The sequence below is a fragment of the Rhopalosiphum maidis genome, chromosome 2 (genome assembly GCF_003676215.2).
Source record: "Rhopalosiphum maidis isolate BTI-1 chromosome 2, ASM367621v3, whole genome shotgun sequence".
Taxonomy (NCBI): domain Eukaryota; kingdom Metazoa; phylum Arthropoda; class Insecta; order Hemiptera; family Aphididae; genus Rhopalosiphum; species Rhopalosiphum maidis.
This window is the reverse complement of record NC_040878.1, coordinates 73,813,564-73,839,897: the sequence shown is the minus strand read 5'-3', so window position 1 is coordinate 73,839,897 and position 26,334 is coordinate 73,813,564. Positions and strand designations below refer to the sequence as shown.

The 26,334-nt window shown below is 24.9% G+C and overlaps 1 protein-coding gene across 2 annotated transcripts; it reads right to left on the bottom strand.

Annotated features, from left to right (window-relative positions):
- Window positions 1-5,588: 5,588 nt before the first annotated feature.
- On the bottom strand, window positions 5,589-26,106 carry LOC113553798 (short-chain dehydrogenase/reductase family 16C member 6-like). Of its 2 annotated transcripts, none has more exons than XM_026957332.1 (7): window positions 23,989-24,093; window positions 11,743-11,961; window positions 8,583-8,918; window positions 7,569-7,698; window positions 6,816-6,936; window positions 5,991-6,104; window positions 5,589-5,926 (listed from the first exon to the last, which is right to left on the bottom strand). In XM_026957332.1, exons 1-7 carry the CDS (start codon window positions 24,091-24,093, stop codon window positions 5,797-5,799), a joined length of 1,155 nt encoding a protein of 384 aa, XP_026813133.1. In that variant the 3' UTR covers window positions 5,589-5,796. The 2 variants fall into 2 exon arrangements, with proteins under 2 accessions (XP_026813133.1, XP_026813134.1); XM_026957333.1 differs by lacking the exon at window positions 23,989-24,093 and adding an exon at window positions 25,992-26,106 and having other exon boundaries at window positions 5,590-5,926.
- Window positions 26,107-26,334: the final 228 nt, after the last annotated feature.

Here is a 26,334-nt window from a genome sequence, read left to right as displayed (position 1 = left end):
CGTGAAACGGTAAAACCGTTACTAAACGTCGTCTTTGAACAGAGAGCAAATCTTCAGTACACGTAGGTGTATATGTATAGTCTTAGTAATAATATACATTACACACAAAGTATGATATGAGGGATTTCAAAGAAACCACTCATTGGAACGGTTTAAAAACACTATATTCTTAAAATAAGCTCGAGTGATTGGGTTGTTTATCTTACGAGTTATAGTTTTAATGGTTTTCAGTTTTCAAAATGTTCGTTTATTTTGAATTTCGAGTTATTGTATTATAATTAACAACTTACAAGTAGGTTTACAAACATGTTAAAACCTTACTTAAACAAAAAAAAAAATGTCCATTTGTAAAATATTGTATTTTAAATACTAATACATAGAATTTATATTTTTAGTGTTTTTATTGGTTGACATTGATATATTTTTAATTGTTTGAATAACTTTTTTTTATTTGAAAAATATCAAAAACTGATAAAACATCATCTGCTCGTAATTTTCTAATCGATAAAAATAGTTTTCATTCTTAAACAACAAACTGTATCACTGTCTCGCAATGTATTTACCAAAAAAAAAAAATAAAATATATTTTTAAAACAAATAGATTCCTCGCTAACTCGAATGTAAGATTAACTTTGTAAATTTAAAATACAACATATCGTACTAATAGATTAAATATGAAAATAATGTCTTACAAATTTAAGACATAAAAAAATTACCTTTACATGTTATATTTTTTCCTGTCATACAGAAAACTACTAATGTAGAGTTGTTTCTTTACAATTACGGTTTTAATTCAAATCTAAAAACACGGTAGTTGGGAAATATCACAACGACATTACCAATATTAATAACCGATATTGTAACAATATTTCGAAATTACAATTTTTTTTTATATATATACCTATAAATACTGGGTATACTATTCATAAAAGTAATAATAAAAAACTCTAAATTTAAAATTATTAAAATTATTTATTTTTTTTTTTTTTGCTTTACTTAAATATTATAATATTTACAAATAAAATACAAAAATGTTATCTGCTATAAATACATAACTTAAATTGTAAAAACTATTTCTATACCAATTATTCAAGTTCTGGGAAAACATACATAGGTATTATGATCATTGTAAGTACTTGCAATAAATGTTTGTCTTATTCCATAATAGTATTTATAACAAATTTGTCATACTCAAATGAACGATTTGATTTTTTTGTTTAACTATCCATTGATTATATTTATATGACTAAAATATTTAAAGAAAACGGTCACTATTAAATGCGTATTTTAGATTTTCATTTGTTTTATTATTAAATATATAGGTAGTTGCTAATCGGATATAAATAAAATTATAAAAATAATATCAATGTGAACATTTTTAGGAAATATGAAAGTGTATCATATAATATCTCAGTTATAATTTTGCTTTATATTTCGTGAAGGATTTTAAGACATATGGATATTATTTAAGTAGGATTTTATGAAAGGATTTTGAAGATTGCAAAATAAAACCCAAGTGAAAGTATTTTAGATTCATCAGATACGTGTGCACATTTTTTTTTTCAAAACACTATATATCTACTAGAATCGATTAGTTATTGGATTTTCGGATAATATCTGAGTTAATGTTTCAAAACCCAAATTGATAGTAGGTATCAATCATCGGTAGTATATAAGCGTATTTGTTTATATATATATATATTTTTAACAACTCGTTTAATATATTGAATTGTATATAATATATTATATTTAAAGTAAAATTATTTTTACTATATGAAAAAGACAATACATGTATATTTTATTATTGTATATTTGTAGTAGGTGTACTTTGACTGTAATGGAAATCATTATAAAGGTGGATTTTGTTTTTTTATTAATAGGAAAGGATTTATTCTGGGTAAACATAAGAGATAGGTAAGCATATCGGAAAATTACTCTAGGCATTGGTTTCTAATTGACTAAATAGTCTTATTTGAATGCTGTTGAGTATACTAATTTAATACTTTATTGTTATTGTAATAATTTTAAGAATTTCCAAGACAATTAATACAAAATGTATCAATTGAAATACAGTAGTTCTACAATATAAAAATAACGTTGAAAATATAATTGTATTATTCGTATGATATATGATACGGTTAATATAATATGGTCAACATTCAATATGTTTATAAAATCTATAAATGTGTTTATATATTGCCTATAATAACACAATAGTTTTACCAATATACATTTTACTCAGAATGAATAAATATTGATTATATTTATTCATTATTTGACAATTGATAATGATGGGTTTAATTTAGCATAAAATAGTGAATACAGCATAATGAATAAAATATAGAACACATTAATATCAAAGTAGATTTTAAAGTTATACAAGAAATATAAATCCTTTGTAATGGGCATAAATAAAATGTGTTTTTAATTAACTTGATATAAACATGTTGAACTAAATAGCAGGTATATAGAAATCAATTTTAAGTACTAACTGTTTTTTTTTTCAAGGCTACCATATGGAATGTATTATAATCTATATACTTGTTTATTGATTTTAAAATAGTTTAAAAACAAAACTTGTTTTATTACTTTGTTACATTGTTAAAATTATAATGTTGTGTTGAGTTTAAAATCAATCTAATGAAAATAAACATATTTGGAAACTATGAATGTTTTGCAGTCTTAAAAAATTTAAAGAAATATGATAAATTATTTTTACTATAAACATATATTACTTCAGTGTTTTTGTTTTTTTTTTTTTAATAACGTAATATATTTTAATTAATTTATATATTCAAACATATTAATTTTAATTTGTTGTATAAAAAAAAAATGTATTCAGAGAAACTAAACATATTACTATAATTTGGAAAGTTTGATTATACTTTTAAGAAAATATTCATGAGAGTGATATGGATGGTAAAAATGTTAAATAAATTAAGAATCAAGTTACATTCCCAGATGAATAAACGGAAAACTTCTTTTTTTCAACTTAGTACTGTGGTGAGGTAGACCTAAAGTTTTGTTACGGATTTATTAATGCATTCCCTTATAAACTATAATCATTTATTAAACCTGTATTTTATAATGATTATATAATCAATTATAAGTAATTGGATTACTAAGAATTGTATTGCATAGTTAAGCGTTTTATTATTATGTTTTAGACTACACTAAATTTATAAAAAATATATTTATAAGAATTACACTAATATTTATTATTTATTATAAATATATAAATTGATTATAGATTAATAACATTAATACTATTGAATATTATTTTTTTTAGTAAAAAAAATATAACTACAAACAATTACGAATAAAAATATTAAAAAATATATAAATCATAAATAACACATATTATGAAATATTACTATAAAATAAAATGATATTTATTGAATCGGAATTTTAAAATATAATACGGCCGTTATAGTTTTTATTTTATTAGAATTTCTGTATAAAAAAAATTATAAAACTATAATATATTTATATTGTAACATTTGTAAGTCGTTACATTTTAGTTGTGGCTCTTAAATAAATAGGAGCGAATAAATGGCTGCATACGAATTGATTCCCGGGTACCTGCTTACACCGATACCGATGAGTTGATTCCTGTGCCATTAAGAGGTATGTATGAGTTGATTCCCGGGTCATTATATATTTTTCAATATTTAGTTAAATATTTAGCCTATTAGCTAGCATAATCCAAAAGACACCACGAGGAGGTTGGCTGAAAAGTTTTTTTTTTTAATGTTGTTCTTTTTAATTTTTTCATATTTTGAAAATCATTCAATTTTTACTTATCAAATATTTATTTGTATTATATAATAATTTATTGTTTATTAAAAACATTATTAGTAAAAAAAAAATAGTAGATAGGTAAAAATTCAAAACACATTGTTTTTAAAAAATGGTATCTGGTAAGGATAAAACCAGTATATCATGACATTACTTTACTCAAAAAACTTTGTTTTTCTCGGTTTTTAATGGAATTTTTGGTCTCATTCCTCCTGTATTTAATATATGTTTTCAGCTGAACTTCTAATAGCTCAATCTAATGATATACAACAATAGGGAATTAACTTGTAAATACCTCTTAATGACTAGGAAATCAACTCGTACATAAAGTAGGTCTTGGGAATCAACTCACTTACTGCGGTAAACACATTTATCGTAAATACAGTGGTAGTATGATAATATTAAGTTCTACGTATTAAAAAAAAAAAAAAAAATGCGAAATGGTCATTATTTCATAATAATTTTTAGAGCTATAAATAATTCATATAAGATGAAGTCGACTTTTAAGAAAATTATGTTAATAAAAATATTGTTTATTAAAAGGCGATGTCATAAGAACTATACGTTATGAACATTCTACTGATCAAATACTGATCACAACAAACAATTAATAGCAATAATTACTATTAAAATATTATGTGCAACTGATATTCCATTATGGTTTTTTTATTGAATAACAACTAATATGTTGGTGATTATTTCATTATAAACATTTTTCAAAAAATGAATTAAAAAATTGGCTAAATTATTTTACACAAATCTGTTTTTAAGTTCCAGTAGGCAGACTATTATAGCTAAAAATCTCTATAACTAATATTATGGCTAACTTTCTTAAACTGATATACATACTGCATTAAGATATAACTAAATATAAATACTTATTACACTGTACAAAATAGTTGTATTACCCGTTTAAAAATATATTTCTGAATAATGTTATTACGAAATAACTGTTCACTTTTCCAAAAACTTGACTCACCATTATTTATTTGAACAATTAAAGTGTAGTGTTGCCAATTCAGTTTATTATGATACATATGACTCTATAATATATTATGTTTAATAAGTCATTTGAGTTAAATTAATAAAGATGTTTTAAATTGTATATAACTACCCCTTTTATACTATATAATCATATTGTATAAATAGTAAATTATAATTGATATTTAATAGTATAATAGTAATTTTAAATTAGGTATGTTATAGATAATTGTCAAAAAAATAAAATTTTATGAATTATAATGAAAGTTTATTCAAAAGAAGTTCAGGAAAAGATGTACAGGAATGCCATATATAAGAAGTCAGAACTATATGATTCTCAAATATATCATAGCCATTGAATCCACAGGACCACAGGACCTTTAAGTCATACAACTATAATTGTATTCTTAACTTTTGTTTTATCAAATAATTAATCAATTAAATTAAAATTGATTTAAGCAAATTATTTCAATTCTACAACATTTGCAGCCAACAGTCGTTCCGTTAAAATTTATTCTCAGTATTGAAATATAAATTCGTTAGTTTGTGAATTGAGTTTTTTACAATAAAGATAATAAATTATTTTTTTTTTACAATTTTAAACAGATACCAACTTCATTTTCCAAAATATGCTAACACAGTTTTTTAATAAATAAAAACACCTAATTTTCTTTACTTTAATAATAATTAAACAAGTATAAATAACAAATATTTTATAATTTATAAAAGCCTTAAAAACCCCATTAATAATATAACATTAATATAATATAAATAAAATATGATATAATTTACCTATAATAATATGATAGTTTTAACTATAAAATTGTGTACAGATCAGCAAATTTAATTAAGTAATTTGGATTTATATAATTTAATTAAAACAAAATCGTTTAAAATATACGTTATCAGCTGTAACTTCAAAATAAGTACGGCGTGATTCATTGATTAACAACAAGATATAATATTATTTTAAAATAAATAAATTAAAAACAAACACACATCATACAAACGCTGTTTTTAGTTAGTAGCTAGAGTTCGATTAATGATCGACATATTAGGCAGATTGTCTTGGTATTCTCGTGGTGGTAACGTGATTTTTACATAAAAAATATTTTTTATCGAATCAGAAATATTTACGGGAAAGAGTCTGAAGAAAAACAAAACAAATTAGTCTTATATAAATGAAAAAATGCATTTACTAAGCTGCTTACTTTCGAATAACATTTGAAAAATATGTTATGCGAGGAATAGTAAATTCAACCTCATTTGCCAAAATTCCGTGGACCGTAGATTTAGCGGCATATTCAATACTCAACACCGGTAACCTGAAAACCGATTATCATAACATAAGCATCCGATTTAACGTCTACAATTATTTAAAACTTATATGACATTAATCACAAAAACCTATTAAACTTAAACTTTTTAATAATTATTTAAAATATATGGTTCGGTCTATTAATATTTAGCTGTGTATATTCTTATAAGATAGTAAGTATAATAGTACCTATCACTAGACAGTGATGTTGGACAATTATGTGCTGATAAATTATAATCTATAGATATACAGTATACACATATCACTCATCAACGAAAAATGTAAATATTTACGTTTAATTTACTGTTAATGATTTAAGCTTAATAATTCTAAACTATATGAATTATACATTAGAATTCAAATGAAAAAATATATAATTTGTAATAGTTATAATATATAAATAAACGATCGACTTATAAATATTAATAGTGTTAACTGGACGGTGTGCTGGTAAAATAATAAAAATTAATTAAAATTAATTACTGTTAAGAAAGAAAACTTATAAACTTAGTAATTTTTGTATTAACTATCATGGATTTTTCATTTTGTACAACCACTTTGGGATCAAAAATTATGCATCAATTGTTTAAATGTTGTCAATTAATATTAATACATAGAACGTTATAGTTTTATAATAGAGCAAGTAAAAAACTATACGAAGAAAATTGGCTTATTCTCTTTTATCGTATAGTTATATTTAACGATTAACGATTGATACCTGCTGTTGATGGACTTCATATAATCAGCACTCGTATTAATTAACCGTGGTATCACAACAGTGGTATGGATTTTATTGTGTGAATGCTCCCGGAGTTCCTCTCTTAGACTTTCCATCATTCCTAGAAACAAGGTTGTTACAAACAAGACATACATATTGCTAAACGATCATCATAAATGATAACGTCAGTCAATATGTTTTGTAAATTATTTGAAGAAATCACGAAAAAAAATAATATTTTTTACTGATTTTTATTGTTATGATTAATTTTTTTTAAGGTTTTTGTCTTTTTACTTTGTAGAATAACATCCATACTGAATTTCATGTTCATGAGCAAAATACTTTTCTATAATTTTTAATAGGTATAAATATAACAATATAATATAATATAATATATATATATATATATATATATATATAATAATATAAATATTATATTATATAAAACGTGCTATTTATAAAAAAAGTTAAAAAAAATAATTGAAAACGATTACGATAAAAAAAAAATAAGTACCTAGTAAAAAATATGTCTAACCCGTTGTATATTTTCACTCTATACTTGTATGCATGATTAATTGTGTAACATCCAAAAAAAATATTTTTGAATTGATTACAATGCACTACAAATTATACAATAATAATATATCAACATTTCCAGGTAAAGACATAATATGAAAAAAAGAAAATATACATATCGTAAAAGTTGGTAGGTACAATAAAGTGTTCGATCGCAGTACGCAACATTTGGCTTACCATTAATACCCCATTTGCTAGCCGAGTAAGCCGATAGCTTAGCCTCACCACTAAGAGACGAAATTGACGAAATGGCTACAATGTGACCGCTATTCCTCTTCATCATACTTGGCAAGAACGAGCGTATCATCTAAACCACGAGAAAAAAAATGCAGTGATGAATTGCTGTTAAAATCATGAATATAATAATTATTATATTTGAATAAAATTACTGTTGTTCGGTTACCTTATTTTTAATTAAAATGTGATAGCATTATTTGAAAGACAATAATTATTTATAATTCTATTAAAGTGTATTTATTTAAAATTAAATGTGAATTACTTCAGTGAAAATTAAAATATTTCAGCTCAAATAATTGATCATGAAAAATTAATTTAAGCTAATTTTTGGTATTGTAAGATTCTGACGAAAAATAATGTTATTAAATCGACTTTCAGTCGGAATTATTGATTCATGTTGATGATCTTAATAAGACATGTCCACAGTAATTATAAATATTATTAATTATAATTATTTTTAAATATGTATTAGTATTACTAAGAAAATCTACATGAATATCGTTTTTGTATTTATATAATAATTGTTATAAGTGTATTAATTTTGTAGTTTTTTATGAACATTTTTAAATAATTTAAATTGTACACAAAGTTACCACTTTGTTTATTTAAAGTATGCTTATCTGTTAAGTTAAATTGTTTCACGTAATTTTAAATGTTTGTTTATAAAATTCAATATAAGATGTCATCGAATAACAGCCGCTCCGAATTAAAAATCAACAATAACGCTGCATTTTAAATTATATATTTTTTATAACTTGACTAGGTGCTTACGTTAAGCATTGTATATTAGTATTTAGATTATATACATTCTAGTGATTACAAATTTCAAAAATGCGAACTAGACCAATGGTTTTCCATATTTTTGAGTTCGAGTCAGTCTGCGTGTTTTATTAAATGTAATATGATTATTTTTTTTTTTAATTAATAAATCGAATTTGATTTTTACTAACTTACCCAAAATTGTCCGAGCAGGTTTATGTTGATGATGGTAGAAATCGTGTGGTCCTGGGCACCCAGGAACGTGTGACCGACGATGACGGCCGCGTTGTTGATGAGTATGTCCACCGGACCTAGGTCAAGCTCAACCTTGACGGCCAGTGCGGCCGTTTCAGAGCTAACTGCTACATTAACCGTGTATGCCTTGGCTGACACACCCGGAATCTTGGACTCGATGAGTTTGACCGTCTCTTCGTTGCTTGTCTGATCCACATCGACGCACGCTATCTTAGCGCCGAGTTGGGCAAACTCTAAGGCTAATTGACGGCCAAGTCCTCTTCCCGAACCCGTGATCTATGAACATAGATAATTAAAAAAATAATTAAACAAGCAGGTTTTCTTTGAGGTTTCGATAAATTGTTTTCAAAATAGTATGGTTCTACTGATAATTCTTTATGGTTATAGTCCCTTATTAATACGCGCAATATGAACCATTGTTGTGAACATTTACAATTTGCACACGATTTAGTAAAGAAAAAAAACTGTCATCGAAAAGTGGCACGTAGTGTCAAATGCGTTTAACTGTGTTTGAACTCGACTTTATGTGCGCAACAACCGAACAATAAAATTATATTATTATACTAATAATGTATTCTATGGCATTACGTTAATATACTTTAACGATCGTGTGAGTACACTGTTGTTTTACAAAGTTTCGACATACATATCAAATCCATATTCAGATATTCACTTCGTTAAGTTCATTTTACCATAGTTTACTTGATTATCATAACTTAAATTTGGAATATAATTTAATATTAATAACTCATAACCAGTAATTCAAGTATCATAAATTAAAGTGAACCATATCAGTCATATAACTATAATCATACAACACATTGCACATTATTTTATCATAATAATACTAAATCAGAAAACGTTAATAAAATAGTTATTGTATTCATTAATAATTGGGATGTAATTTAAACCGTGATTCGTTTCTATAAAATAGCTGAGTATCATTACATTATAATATTAAATATAATATTATCATAATAATGCATGTAATTTTAGACAGTTAGGAAAGTTATAGATTTTAAAATAAATAGTAGTCACTTTTACAGAGTAAAGTACTGCGAACGAAATTTAGTAATATTTTATTAATGTGTAAATTACTTAGATATATAGAATGTATATACATTTCTAATTAAGTTTATCTCTTGTTGAATTTGTATATACAATATATATACGTATATATCACTGTTATAGTTGCAAGCGTTTTTTCATGCATTTCTAACTAATTAATATATAATACGATTATGGTATATAAAACTAATAACGTTAGAATATGCTATTAGTCACAGTGGCGTGCCCAGGAATTTTTGATGGGGGAAGGATATGTGTTATAAGAAAAGATCTTCCGTTTGGACCAGGAATATTTGTTAAAATATCTTCAGCTTTTCTAAACCTATTCATATTTTAAGTAGCTCAATATTCGATTCTTCCAAGCTTGTAAGATTAATGGATAACTCAGATAAGTGTAATTGTATGAATACTATAAACCACGTTTGACTGCGTTATATTGTACAAGTTGTTTCAGCTTTTTCACACTGATGGAGGTTATCGTCGTTTTATAAACTTTTAATCACAATTAAAAAAATTTCAAAATTATTTGCATAGAAAATTGTAGCAATAACCATGTTTCCGACCTTGTAATAATAGGTTCGGGAATCGGGAGGTTAAGGTATACCCGGCATTTATTTTCTGTATTTATTTATTCCCGATGGTATTACTTTTAAGAAAGCTTTGTTTTCCTAAAATAAACGAAATAAGTTATATATGTATTTAGATTTTATATATTAAAATAATTTCCGTTGTTAAATAATCTATTTATGTTATAATGAATTTAGCTAAGTTAAGTATTTTGTTCATTAAAAAACTATATTTAAAAAAAAAAATCTAGAAACGTGAGAAATTGCAAAAAATTGCATTATAAAATTAAGTAGGCAGATAATGAGAGAACTGTAATGTATATTATAACAGAAATGTATACATTATAATAAATATAATTTATATAAGTAATAACTTATTACTAATAATCAAAAGCAATGACTTTATAATAAGTAACAACTCTAATATCTAATAATTTATTTTCCGAAAGTTAGAAAAAAAAAGTCAATGGGGGGGGGGATATAAACCCTGGGCACGCCATTGATTAGTCATAGTTAAATAGTCTATTTATAGGTACTTGTATCGATTGAAAGGATAGGATAAGACCAGCTAAGGTAGCTCAAAATATATGAATAAAAAATATTCCTTCAATATTTTATGATAAAATATAAGAACTATGAATTTTTTTTTAAATTAATTGTTATAAAAATTTGTAGTATTTATTTATATTTTTATTGTTATTTATAATTTACATTAAATAAAACATAAAGTAAATTTAATCAAAAGAGAAAAAAATGACTTGTGGCAGACACGAATAGGTAAAATATCCTTGACATCACTCAATAAATATAATTTATATACAATTAATAATAACATTAAGAAAAATCATCTAAAGTCTGAGTTCGAGAATTGATTCTTTTACTATAAATAGTATGAATAACAGTTAAGTTAAAAGTTTCCTGGACTATTTTCTTTTTAGTCTACAGGTTGTATAGGATAGGTCTAGACAGGATAAATTCTATTTAAGAGGATTTGAATGATTATATAGTTTATTGTGTTATCATTTGTAGAATATAGATGCTTAATCAGGAATGGTCTTTCTTTTGAGGTCATTCTGGAGAGTTAGATTACTATAACATACCACGGAGCATTGGTTGTTGTTCTAAAGACTATTGATTGGAAAGATTGTATAATTTGTATATGTATTTCGAATATTAATATTATTAAATTAAATAATTCTTTAATATTATTATTTCTATTTTAAATTTATATATTATGATATAATTATACATTATAATGTAATAAAAAAAAATAGTTCTAACACCAAATATTACTCATTGTGTTTACGAATACAACATAAAATATAAATATTTCATACGGTTCAACAAATCAAAATCTGCTTATAGTTTTGCATTTGATTATCTATAATTTTTATTTAAATTAACTAAATTTCAACTATATCTATTTCAATAACATAATATAATTAAACGAATGTATTATAATTTACCAATACGACGTTTCCCTTGACAGATTTTTTCGACGATGGCAGAAACACTCTGAACATCTTGAAAAATAACGTAACAAAGAACATTTGAAAGATGATAAATATTTCTAACATCAAAGGAATCGGATTTTTCAGTGTCCATTGCTGCTGATCAGAAGGGGGTGCCAATGGTACTGTTTTTGTATTATCCGTTTGCGCGTTGGTCATATTTCTGGAATTATTCTAAAAAAAAAAAAAAAAACAGATATAAGAATAAGTTATTCATTAAACTTACCACTATTGAATATTTTTAATAAATAATATTTTCAACATATATTGCGATAAAAAAATGTAAAAAAAAAATAATTAATTAATTATACCAACAGACATTATTTTATCTTTATTAATTTATAATAATTGCATTTTGACCTATAACATAATTTGATTGTGATCTTAAATAAAAGAAAAATCTATTAAAATATAAAATGTTTTTAAAGTTCAGCTTTTTAAATAAGTAAACATAATCAAATCTGAAACTATAATAATATTAGGTTAGGTTAAATAATATGTTTTTTTTTTTATCTTTAATCCAACCTTTTATGGGCTGATGTAAATAATTATTGTTAATTATAAACTGAATCCATAAAAATTCTATTTTAGTAAAACAATAGTAATATTATAAAAAGTCAAAGCAAAATATTTTTTTCAAAAAAGGTATACAAAATATAAAACATTATATTTATATATATATACATATATTTTATAAAAAGTTTTAGCATTGATATTTTTTTATGAAGTCTGAACAGAGCACTTTTGAGGTTAAAATATATAAAATGAAAGATTGCTACAGGTAACAATTTTATTTATATAAAAATATATACCGATTTCTAATGAGTTCAAAGTGTAAAAAATATGAAAATTTGCATTTTATTCATTAACTTCGTTAAAACTTACTAATATTGACTTAATTTTTATTAACTTAATAACTTAATATTTAAATATAAATCATTAAAAAATTTAATCATCCTGTTAAAAAAAAAAAATATTAATATTTTTATATTAAATTGGTTTAGATCAATTTAATTTAATTTAATATAATTTTAATTAACTTACTCCGAAATGGGCAATTTAACAAATTTAATGATATTTATAATATTAAGTACTTATATAGTAATTAAACAGAAGTTAAATATTTGATTAAAATAGATAAAGATAACAAAATAAATATAAATAAGTTATAAATATGTATATACATATTAATAATGATTTTAATTTTAAAATGTAAGTTAAAGAAAATATATAACAAAATTTTATAACAGTATTTCGTTTATGATATAAATCAAAATAAATTAATTAATACACCACTTGTTATTTTATTTTTATTTTAGTATACAACTTTGTAATAAAAAATTATATATTATACAAGTTAAACAATATCCCACCTTATATAGTAAGAAAATATTAACGTAATTATTTATCAACATGAAATCAAGGGGAAAATTCGAACGAAAAAATACACCAAAGGAAAGGGAAAATATTTAAAGTCAATTGACAATACAAAGGGATGAATAACCTAAAAACGCTATAAATCACATCTGGAAGATTTCTATGATTTTTACGGTTGTTTGATAACGATAAAAAAATGATTTTTTCATATGATGAATAAATACACATTGCATGTTTAACCAAAATCAATAACATAAAATAGATAAACATTTCATTTTATTCAAACACTTTTTAATGAATATTATTTGTATTTAAAGAATTGTAGATATAAAAAAAAATCGTATTTTTTTTCTACAATGTTGAATGGTTTACTCGGAATTGTATGATTTGTTTTTATTTTTTGTGAATAAGTATAATACGGCAGAAGTTATACTGAAAAGTAATTATGAATCAATATTCCAATAGAATTTATTTAAATATTTATAAACATCCGTTTTTCCAGTGTTTCGTTATTAATACTGAATGGATTTAATTAAAAATGATTTAAAGAGGTAAAATCAGCATGTAACATATTTTATATTTTGATTCATTTAAAACTGACAAAATCAGTTAAATTCGTTTTCTTTGCAGAACCTTTGGTGCGATTTAAACTCAAAACGTTAACCAATTAATTTTAAACCAAATCAAAACGTTTTAGTTTGCAAGCACAGTCACAGACATGATTTTTCTTCTATTGAGAAAAAGTTAACAATCAGTACGACATTAACACTACCTAGTACAATTAATTTTAATCATTAACTCGTGTAGTTATTCAGAAATATATTCAAGACATGTTATAAATAAACTTTTTTGTGACGACACATATTGCCTGTGCTTTAAAAGTATATCTTAAACAAATATAAAATATCCAGCTATTTAAATCTATTTTCAATGGTTAAAAATTCGATGTCAGATTGATAGGTATAAAAACGGCATACTTACTTCATTTATAATCTATAATACATCAAATAGTTTCATTTTATAAATATTTGAATATAAAATAAACCATTAAATTATTTTGAGTACAATTTATGAATGTTTGTCATTTAAAAATAAAATTAGCTTTACTGCTTTAAATGTATTACTGTATAGCTGTGTGGCTATAAATAATATTTAATAAAATATAAAAATCATTCATTTAAGTAAATATAAATTTGAATAACACTTAAAGTGATCTTATAACAATTATTTATAAAAAGTATATTTTTATTATTTGTATTATTTTTTTTTTTTTTTTGACGCAGTCATACTCAAATAACTACCAATTTATTTTCAAAATAATGTGTACTTATTTCTGCAATAAATTACTTATATCAATATTATTCTTTCGTTAAACTAAAATATTTACAAAACATTATAAATGTGTACGCATTATAAAGAGGAGAATTTTAATACTTAGTATAAATGTTGTGTGTATACCCAAAAATCTCTGAATAAATAAAATAAACAGGATAATGTATCATAGTAGTGTTATATAATATAATGAGACAAACCGTAACAATTATTTCATTTTATAAATACCAATTTATTATATTATTATTAAAAATGCATTAAATTTGGTTCCGTATTATATATTTTTATGACATTCTATTGGAATGATTTTTGAAATGATATAATCTACACACAAAGTTTTGGTGTACCATTCTTTTATAAAATGTAATTACTATATGCATAGATAGTTGGTAACTCATAATTTGCTAATATTAGATTTTTTAAGTACTATATGACCAGTTTATGCTCACGTAATAATACGTATAATTTGATATGATGTCCCTATTTAAATTGTAAATAAATCAAAAGATGTACTTACTTATTCACAACGAAAAATTTTAATAAGTTAGTTTATTTTAAATTATTAGTATTATAAAATAATATGCCTTATATTCCTATATGATCCTACGTTTATAAGATCTAATGTAACATAATTATGCGTGTGGTAAGTATATTTTTCACTTAAAAAATAATAAATTTAAAAATCATGTTTCTGCATATTTTAGGTAAATTAAAAAAAGCACTCAAACAAAATTCAAAGAAAGTAAATTACACGATGAATTAAGTATTAAGTACTGATGTGTAATGAAAATCAAAATTATTTTACAAAGCGTATTTTATCTTTGTAATTTATTTTAGACAACAAATAACTCCTTGCTTAAATATAATAATACAAATCATAAATTCGTGAATAAATAACGAAACATTAAATATATTTATGAAGCCATTAAACTATAAAAACTTTTAATGTTTAAAACCGTTTTTAACGTATATATTTTGGAGAATATAACTGAATATAATATTATATTACAATAAGACATAAAATAATTTGCGATATTAATGTTTTTTGATAATTTTTTTTATAAAGTCTATGTACCAGATAGTTTGAGTAAAATATTCGTTGCGGAATCTCAATACGTTAAGTACGTATAGTTAATAATACGATTACATTGCATACAGCATTACAATAACGATAAAGCACACAGATTCACTAGTTGTATTTAATTTATCCACCAAAACCAAATTAAGTGTAATTATATATTTGATGCACCTTAATGAAACGAATACCGTTTATTGTATACTTTCTATACTATAAAGTTATTAGGAAATTCACGTTTGTATTTCACGTGTATAATTAGTTATGAGAGTTATGTAAGTATAAGTCATAATAATATGCAAGTTCTGTTTAACAAACTTAAAATATAACAAATTTGCGTTCAAAATAAATAATTTTAACCATAAGTTATTAATATTAGAGTAAATGTACTGATAATAATAAAAAAAAGAATACAAGAACATTATATGAGTTTTTACGTTAGTGTTTTGTACGATGGTTAAATGTTTAACGAAGTGATGATCATATTTCGAAGTTGAAGATTTGTAATATTATTTTCAAAATGAAAAATTTGCAAAAAAAACCAACGTAAAAACGCAGATAATGTTTTGACAATTAAGTTTTATAGAGGGATTCATTCTAATAATAAAAATCGGAAAATCGGTACTGCAATACGCAATTTTACTATGTCATACTTTTGTTAAACAACACACGTCATACGGATGAGACGTCCCTATTAATTAAAACTAAAATCCGAAAGTTATGTGTTGTGGCGGGCGTTGGAAAAACCGGCACAGTTGGTCGGAGATTCACGCGACGTATTTGTTTTAATACTTTCAAGCGGTGGAAACAATAGTCGGACGGACAAATTAAACAAAACGAAAAAAAAGAAAATCTCCTCGAAAAAAAATATAATAATAATAATAATAAAAACTAGAAACTGATATTATATTATCATAATCTCTTCCGCCGGGCTGCAGACCCGATGTATTTAATCGGCTTTCTTTCGCTATACATACACATATAATAATAACGGCGATAGCACGCGGAGACTGTGCGGGGGCGTCCGTCGCGCGCGGTCGGCCTTAATTATAAAGATAACGACGCGCCGGCGGAGCGCATTGAACGAGAAAACTGCTGACTTGTTCTCGCGTCGCACCCGTTGCAAAAGCGGCGCTAACGACGGCGGTTCGGGTCCGAAAAGCACGCGCCCACCACACAATGGGACGCAGATTGAAAAGACGTTCGCCAGTACGGTTTCGTATAATGTGTATACGACGTACGCGTGTACGTATAGGTGGGTTTATATCATATATATATATATATACAATAAACGTAGGAAGCACAGAACAACCTTTGTGGTACGTCCAGACGACGACGACGACGACGACGACGACGGTGGTGGTGAGTGGTACGGTGACGGGGCTTGCTGCAGCCGGTGAGTAGGAAACTACCTACGGAGAGAGAGGTATAGAGAGAGAGTGAGAGAGAGAGTGGGCGAGAGGAATAGACGGATGGACGCGGAAAGCGACGAACCGCCGACTGTGTAGGCGCGTAGGTATATTAGGGAGAAAATGGAATAAAAGCGAATAACGCCGCGGCGCTGGGTGGAGGAAAGAAAAGAATTACGACTTTCTATTCCGACCGCCACCCCCTCCCCCGCCCCGGTCAGGTCCGCGAATTTTTACCCTCGGGGCGCGTGCTTTATATCGGATACCTACATGCCTTGCCCGCACTGATCTGTCCCGGGAAAGAGTCACGAATCAATTATAATAGCTCCGAACGCGGCGCGGCGGTGGCGGGAGGATTTGTAGCAGCGCGCATACAATACCGGAATCGGATTAAAAGTCCTGTTGCGCTCCCGCAAACGCTGCGACAACGGTAATATTACTATCGTCATAATTATTAATATATCAATGTACATAATATATGTTCACGTGTGCGCGCGCGCGCGCGTGTGTGTGTTTGCGGGCGCGCACACATATTTTTATGAACGCGAAGAGGGGCAGAAAATGAATAGTATAACTACAAAGCTATAAGTGTTTAAGACATTGGAAGAAAACAGATATACAAGTGACAAAATATTACGATATTTTCTTCAGAAAATCCAATTTTTTAATACAATTGTGTAGAAGACAAATACATCGATGAGCCTTTGCCGACTATCTTATGTGTTGTAAACGTAATAAATAAGAACCGTTCAACGTGCCTAAACCCGGTTAATCTATTTCGTAATAATAATAATATCTTCGCATTAAGATTCATGTTTTATTCTCTTCGACTACAACGGCTCTATTTCTATACTTTCGTCCTATGCCCCGCAGTTATGTTTTTATAGTATCAATCGTGTATATAAACGTACGCTGTTTCGGGGGAACTTATGATATAAAGCAATAATAATAATAAATAATGACGACGAGATGAGCAGTGTATCGTTAAATCCACATCGGTCGTCATTATTATTTTGTTCGACCATAACGTCGCTATGATTTTGCCACAAATATAGGAAATCGTAGATTTTATTTTCACACACCTGCCAGTGTATGATACGCCTTCGCATAATATATTATGAAGACGTTATTCGAGGGAGCTCACACTTATATGTTACCCGAAAGGGTAATTTTTATATCTGAATTTATAACATTATAATAGTCATCATGTACGGGTACTTATATAAATGAAAAAATAACGGTTATATAATATAGTTATTATTTGTTTACTCTCATTAAAGTTACTGATATTAATACGAAATTATCTAAGCAACCTTTTGACCGTGACTGAATTTCCATTATTTTTCCAACTATAATAAATATTGTTATTTAATGATATTTGTAAGTTTATAATAATATGTCTACATCGATAAGAAAGTTTGATAATGAAACTCGATTAACTTCGGAAATTGTAAGTAATTGCAAATTCTTAACCTTAACGGTACAGGTTATAGCTTATAGGTATCCATACGTTGTGTAACATTTTAATCTAAAATATAAATACAATATGTAATTAGATATTGAACATTTTTAATTAATATCGTACCATAAAGCGTTTTCACTTAAGTCTTAAATTAGATTTCGCTCAACTCAAACGTGTATAATAGGTAATAGTGTACGATGTTGCCGTGCAAATATTATTTGTATTCCGTTCGTCGTTCCAACAATCTTTCAGCTATAGTCAACAGTTAGTCATTTTAACAATATTTTATCAGTCAATTTATATCATATGAAAATTGTACACTGAACAAATTGTGTAGACAATGCTGACGCTATGAGAATTTCATAAATACATTAAGGTATATTTTAGCAAATCTAATAAAATCCTTGAAGATTTACGAACATGTTTCACATACATTTATTACCAACACAATTTTTTGGTAATAATATGATAGGTATACTTTTGAATCAATTTAAAATTAAATCACATACTGTTATCTATAGTGGTATAATTTAAGAAACACGCCATACGCATATCAAAGAAGGTAATCCATTTAGTTGTTTACATTCACTATCACGAAAAATGTTCACTTTTAAAAAAAAATATTATTTTTAAATAACTAAATATGATTACAATATAACATTTTTGGAAATAATTATTATATTATAATAATAGTATAATAAATAGTAAGTTAAACACCTTAAATTAAAATTAAAAATCATTAAACATATAGTTCAGAAATTATTTAAAATATTATATGTATTATGTACACTAGTTTAATTTTTTACAATTATACATTATATTGCTAGCACAGACAATTTATACACTAACACAGCTCGAAGTATAGTATAATTTGGTTTATATTAAATTTAAATAAAATAAATAAAAATACTATATTCTATGAAAAAAAGTTGTATATATTGATATGCATAGTGTAATTAAAACGATATAAAATATTTTCCTAAACGTTAGGAGTACAAAAATTGATATACAGTTTAGAAATAAAATTGTTTCGTGACGACATCAACACTGTACCCCACTGCGGCCAATCTAATAAGTACTATTCATTATTTATTATGTATTTATGTATTTAAATATTTTTTATACTAATTATACATAATATAGTCGATGCTAATTTGCAATAAGTAATATTATATTAATTTTACACAATATCTTACATATTTAATATATAAATGTAACTAATAAATTTGATTTTTCTCTTTTTTTTTAATATTATTTTGATAAATATTGAACAATATTTAAATACAAGATTTCGTTAGTTACTTAGTATTTTTTTTTTTAATTTTAATAAGACACTTTTATATTTTAATGTTAGATATACTAACACTTGTCTAGAGTTATAAATGCCAAAACAAAACAAAAAAAGTAATAAATTATTAATTTAAGCGTTATAAATTATTTAATCACAAATGGCTCCAACTGTAATACACAAAAGATAAATACATAGGCCATTTTGATCCGGTGACAACAACGAGTAGTAACATTTTCGATTTCCCGTATACCGTTGAATAATGAAAATAAAACTATGGCACTTATTTCTTAGAATCAACGAACATTGAATCTAAATACAATTATATTTTAGTTTTTTGTGCTCCATTAAGTAAAGTACTAAATAACAGTGATGAATTAAATTATAAAGCGTTATCAAATAACAGAATTATTTATAAACGATAAATTGACTACAACGCTCCAAATTCCAACACACTGTTCCAAGCGAAATACAATATTTCATATATATTATATGTTTATGTTCGAAAAAGATTCAAACGTATTTCTGTTTATATATAAATTGCACGAGAACGTTTTTGGGTTTCTACGGACTTTTATATTTTTTGGCACTATTTCTGATATTGTATAGCCACATTTATGTCCAGTAAAATATATTTATGATGACAGAGGATTTTTTTTTTCTGGAATTACGGTTTCTTATATTTTATACTATACCTCTTCGTTACCATTTAACAAATACTTTTTTATTTGAATTTCTTCAGTTTTATTTACGAACGAAACGAAACGCACTTGAGTTTATAGGTGAGCTCGAAAATATTTTTAAATTAATTCAATTCAGAGAAAAAAACCAAAGTATAATAGTAGTTGACACAGATGTTATTATTGATTCGGTAATAAAAAAAAAGAGTATTTTTAAAATTACGTGTTAATCATTTTTTTCCGTTTTTTAACTGATGAAAAAATTAACATTCAATTTTTTGGTCAACACGACACTTTTGTCTTAGTTTCAACAGAAGACGTGTGTACAAAGTATTCAAACATTGCAAACATGGAAAAAGAACAATAACACTCAACTCCACCCTTTCCGCTTCACTAAACCCACGCGAACATCAGATATAACATAATATTATATTGAAACACGATAAACACTCGAAAAGTGCCTAATTTGAGTTTATAGTGTTTGAAAAATAATAACGGGTATACGGTGGCATATGTCAAATGAATATAGGTTCTTTCCGTTCCAAACAGTTTTTTATACACTGTGTTAAATATTTACTCAAGTTTTCTTTGGCCGTACAGCTGGCGACCGGACATTTCGGTGACATTAGCAAGTACCTCTTTTTTATTATTACTATTACCTCGCTAGTCTGGCGTTTTTTTATTTTATTTTGTTTTGTTTTTTTTTTTTTTTTTGTTCTGGCACCCTCCTACGAGAGCTGTGGGAACAATGCCCAATTTCTAAGTGAGTGCGCAAGTATACTGTAAGTTATACTATTATACTGCAATTCTTAAGTGGAAAAAAACGTCAATAAAACATCACCAGACATGTGCTACGGTTTCAATTTAAAAAGACAAAATTCAAATTTTACGCAAAAATATATTAGGTTTGCTTAAAGTTGAAACCTGTTTATCTTTTATTGTTAGATATAATATAATGTACTACCATTGCATGTCATATGTAATATTGATCAATTCATAAAATGTTTGATATATTATTTTATCGGTTTTAAAATTCGATGTACGTTATGATTTATAAATATTAATAACACATTTCTAGGTGACAATAGTTAATCACATTTATTTTAATTCGATATTATTTTAGTAAGACATTAACCATTAAAAGATTTTATTCGATCATACATTTCAATAAGATCTAAGAATGATAATTTAATATAATTGTGCACGTTTGCAATGAAGTTATTTGAGCATGTGACACAAATTTATTATAAAAATAATGTCAATATAATAGTCAAGCATAACACGATAACGGTTCTGTTAGTAGTTCCCGGATGGGCGACCACCTGGGAATTTTAGATATAGACACCTATCTAATCGTAATCATCTAGATAAAAAAAAAAAATATTTAACTAATATTAATTGTCCCAACATAAAAAAAAATTGTCTAGATTTGAAATATAATCATTGATAATAATATATTTTATTTATTTCTAATGAATTTTATGGTTAATTCTAGGACTACTGATGTACGTATGATCGGATTTCGAATTCTTTGTTTTTATATATTTATAAGTAAATTATGAATGAAAATATCCTTGGTAACATATTCGTAATGTACACCATTTAAACCCCCAAAAAATCAAATAAATCTAAATAAACCATAATATTACAGTATAATAAATTTATAAATATGGTTAGTAGTTATTTCTATACATTTAGATACGTCTGACTTAAAAACTCAAATTAAACAAAGTTCCTTGTACTTAATTTGTAACAATTAATCGATTAAATTTTTAAATTCAACCAAATAATTCAGTCATATTACTGATTGAAAAGAAATTAAAGTACTAGAATCTCAATCAAAAAAAGAGAAATCTGAAAGAACCAATCACGTTAGATTGACTTATGGTTTTCTAATAACGAAATGAATTCCTTTTGAATTCCACTCTGATGGCATCATCTTAACAAATAAACAAATATATAACGAGTATTGAAGAGTCTAAAAACACAGCTTGAGACTATCAAATTAGACTTATGGTTAATTGACACATTTACCCATTAGACTCAAATCAGCTGATCCAATTTACACGTATACCGATATACAGAAAAAATGTATCTATTAGACTTACTACGACGGTTTATATCCTGATAATCGCAAATTGAAAATTCGATAAATAAATAAAATGTGTAGATACATAAAACAAACGTGCTGTTCACGGTACTAAGACCATAGAAGAGAAAACCACTGCCTAGATGGATTTCTATCGATAGTTAGTTAGACACCTAGGCTATTACGATAAGTAAAAAAATTAAGATTTGTAAATTTTAAAATCTTATTTTATTACCCGTACATTAAATTACATATTATTATGCATGTTATTACATAATATTATATTTATTACATAAACATACATACATAATTGAGTGCATATGTATTTTTAAGTTAAAATCTCGATAAATATTTAAAATTTTTCAAAAAGTAATGTGTGTATTTTCATGGGTCTACCACCTTATTGACTCATTTGATTAATGGACTCAAATGGTCTGGTCTCAAAGTGAGTGCGATAAAGAACAACCACTGTTTCTGGAACTTATTTATTTATTTTACTTTAAGCAAAAATATATATATTCTAGGATAAATGTTAAAATGAAATATTATTTATTGTTAATCATATTGTGCAATAGATTTAATAACTTTAAAATTATAATTTATAAAAATAAGTACCAACTTTAATATAATGTATTATAAACTAATTTTTGGTTTTCAATACAAAAGAACTGTTATTAAATGTTGTTACAAATTTAAAAAAAATTGTAATTGTCGTTTATTACGTTTTAAAAGTGTCTATAATAATTATAATTAGCATACTATGTTAATTACCACGGCGAAATTCAATAGTACATTTTAAATTCTCCGTATTATACAGATTATAGGTATAATTGAAATAATATACATATAGGCTACTCACTATGTAAAACATAGAATCTCCATTATAATATCTATAAACTTAATAATATTTCGTATTTTGTACCAATGAACTATAAATTATAATGAATGATTTATTTGTTTATCATCAGAACTCATCACTTGTCTTATTAATTTTCATTACATTTATAATAATAATAATAATAATGCAAGTACTAATTAGTTTATATACCTACTAATAAGTGATTTATACATAAAATAATAATATAAGCTAATTTTATAAATATGTAACATATTTATAATATTTATCAGACACAATTTAAAATATAATGTATGACAAGGATAAATAATTTTACAATAATATGGTACATATTTTTTTAAACTTATCTATGTATATTTAATATATTTAAGAATAACAAGCTTAGTGTTTTATATTATTATTATTGTTAATATTGCTATTATATAAATAATTGTCTACCTAAAATTAAATAATACTAATTAATTTGAAAATGACACTAAGCAATTTGAAGATATTTATATTATTGGTTTAGTTTTTCCAAATTATCGTACGTATTAATATGACATTACTGACTCTGATTGTTTTATAAATAAGTTAATAAATTTTATTGTTCAATCTAATATTTATGTAATAATAAGGTTCGTAATTACATACTGTATCTGATCCATTTAAGGTCGGCTGGCTTCTGTTAACTCTACTAGATTTTCCGTTTTTCCTCCTAGGGCTTTGGCTACCACCAGAAGACGAACCTTTAGCCATTAGAATGAAACGAATTTAACAATAACAATTCTTTTTTTTTATTGATCAAAACCATACAACTGGCTAAAAATTATGCAAGTGTGACCGGAACAATATTATACTCGGCGTTCCCTCATTATTTTCCCAATTATCAGACCAGTATATTAGACAATTATAAAAAAACTCGAAGAAACATTAAGATTTAACGACGCGATGAACATCATTGGGCTTATTCACAATTTATTCACTAGTTTAACACTATAACACATGTATAATACATTAGCTATTGTTGCATAGACATTCACCATTACTACATGTGTTGATACACATGTTGTCTGTAATCGATAACTTATTATTGTTTTTTTTTTTATATAAAACTATGTGTGATAAAAGATAACAGGTGATTTTACACTAACGAGCTTATTTTCTCGTAAGATTTATTATAATTTACATTTACAATGTACATAAATGGTAGGTACACCTATAGGTATTCATTTTTTTATCAATTTTATCAATTTATTCACTCTAAAGATATGTTGATATAAAAATTTGATTTAAACTATATTTATAAATCTAATAAATACACCATGGTTATTATATTATTGTTGCTATTATTCTTTAATATGGTATTTAATTATTGGATATTTGTACTTGGACTTTGATTGAAATTATTTTATAACGAAAGATTTACCTTCAGTAAATAGTTAAAAATAATTTATTAACTAATTTATTGTATACATAATATAGTATTATATAGTTTTATATAATCAGTTTTATTACCTACTTATTATTAAACAAAACTAGTCGGCACTAATTTAATATTATGTCCATATATATATATAAAGTTTAAAGCACAATGTTTGAAAATTAGTCAAATCAAAAAGACAAAACCGTAGATTGTAGTAATGATTGAAAAAGACGTGGCTGCCGGCTTGTGAATGAGTATATCGGATACTCACATTAAATAGCCTATCAAAAATAGGCGTTTTGAAAATCCAATTTACATGAAAATACTTGTAATACATTGTCTGTTCATATGTTGTTGTTTAATGAATAAACGTATAATAAAAAAAAAAAAAAACGTATAATAGCTTATCGTTTATAAATTATTGTAAGTATAAAATGGATTATTAAATCTTAATAACAAAATTTTTCTTCAGCGCGTTAATATACAAATTAAATATAATTTTAAATTAAAAATAAAGTATTCAAAATTATATTAACTTTTTAACTAAAAATAAAATATATTGAGATGAAACAATTTTAAACATAAAAGTTTTCTATTATATTTTATTAGTCATATTTTTCGTAAATAATTTAGCTTATAATAAAAAGAAATTTATCAGCATTTTATTAGAATTTAAATTGATTTGAACTTAAAAATACTTTATTAAATCCGCATAGCACTACCTATATTTTCATTTTTCTATAAAAAGTGAACTTTTTTAAATATTCTTCTTGATTGAACTCAATAAATTGGTATTTATTAAGCCTAAGAAAAAGTTTTATTAACATTATACATTATGAATGCTAATTAAAAATAAAATAAAATATCATACATCACTACATCGATACCTATATGTATTTTTAATGAATTATGAACTGTTAAACTGTGTTATACAGTTATCTTATTATTATTTTTAAGATTTTTTAATTTTATAAAGTTATGTAAATTTATGTACACATTTTTAAAATATTATTTAAAATATGTAATTAAAATATCATTAATATAAATTAATTTATTAAATTTTAATTTATAAGTATCTAGTTATATTTCGAAGTTACAACTTTCTCAAATGCTTATTAATTAGTAATTAAGAATCTATCACCCATTCTTCTACGTATAATAGTTGTGAATATAATTAAAAAAAAACCTCCAAAATATAGAACTAAATAAAAATAATATTTATTATACTTACATAATTTACTGTTTTCAGCTTATATGCACTTAGAAAAAATACTTTAAATTTGTTTCTATAAATTACTATGGTTTAAAACGTAATGTATGAAGAAGACTAACGCAATAATAATTTTGTTTTATACAATAAATTAAACTTATTCAATTACACAATTATCATATTTTATCATAAATCAGCGTTATCTTAAAGGTATAAATATATCTGAAATGTCCACACTCAAAATTAATTAATCATTATTTAGTCTTTTAACATACCTACTTATTAACATTTAATTATTTATTTTATGTAAATAAATACATATATATATATAAATGTGTAATCATTAACTTTGTTATAAAATATG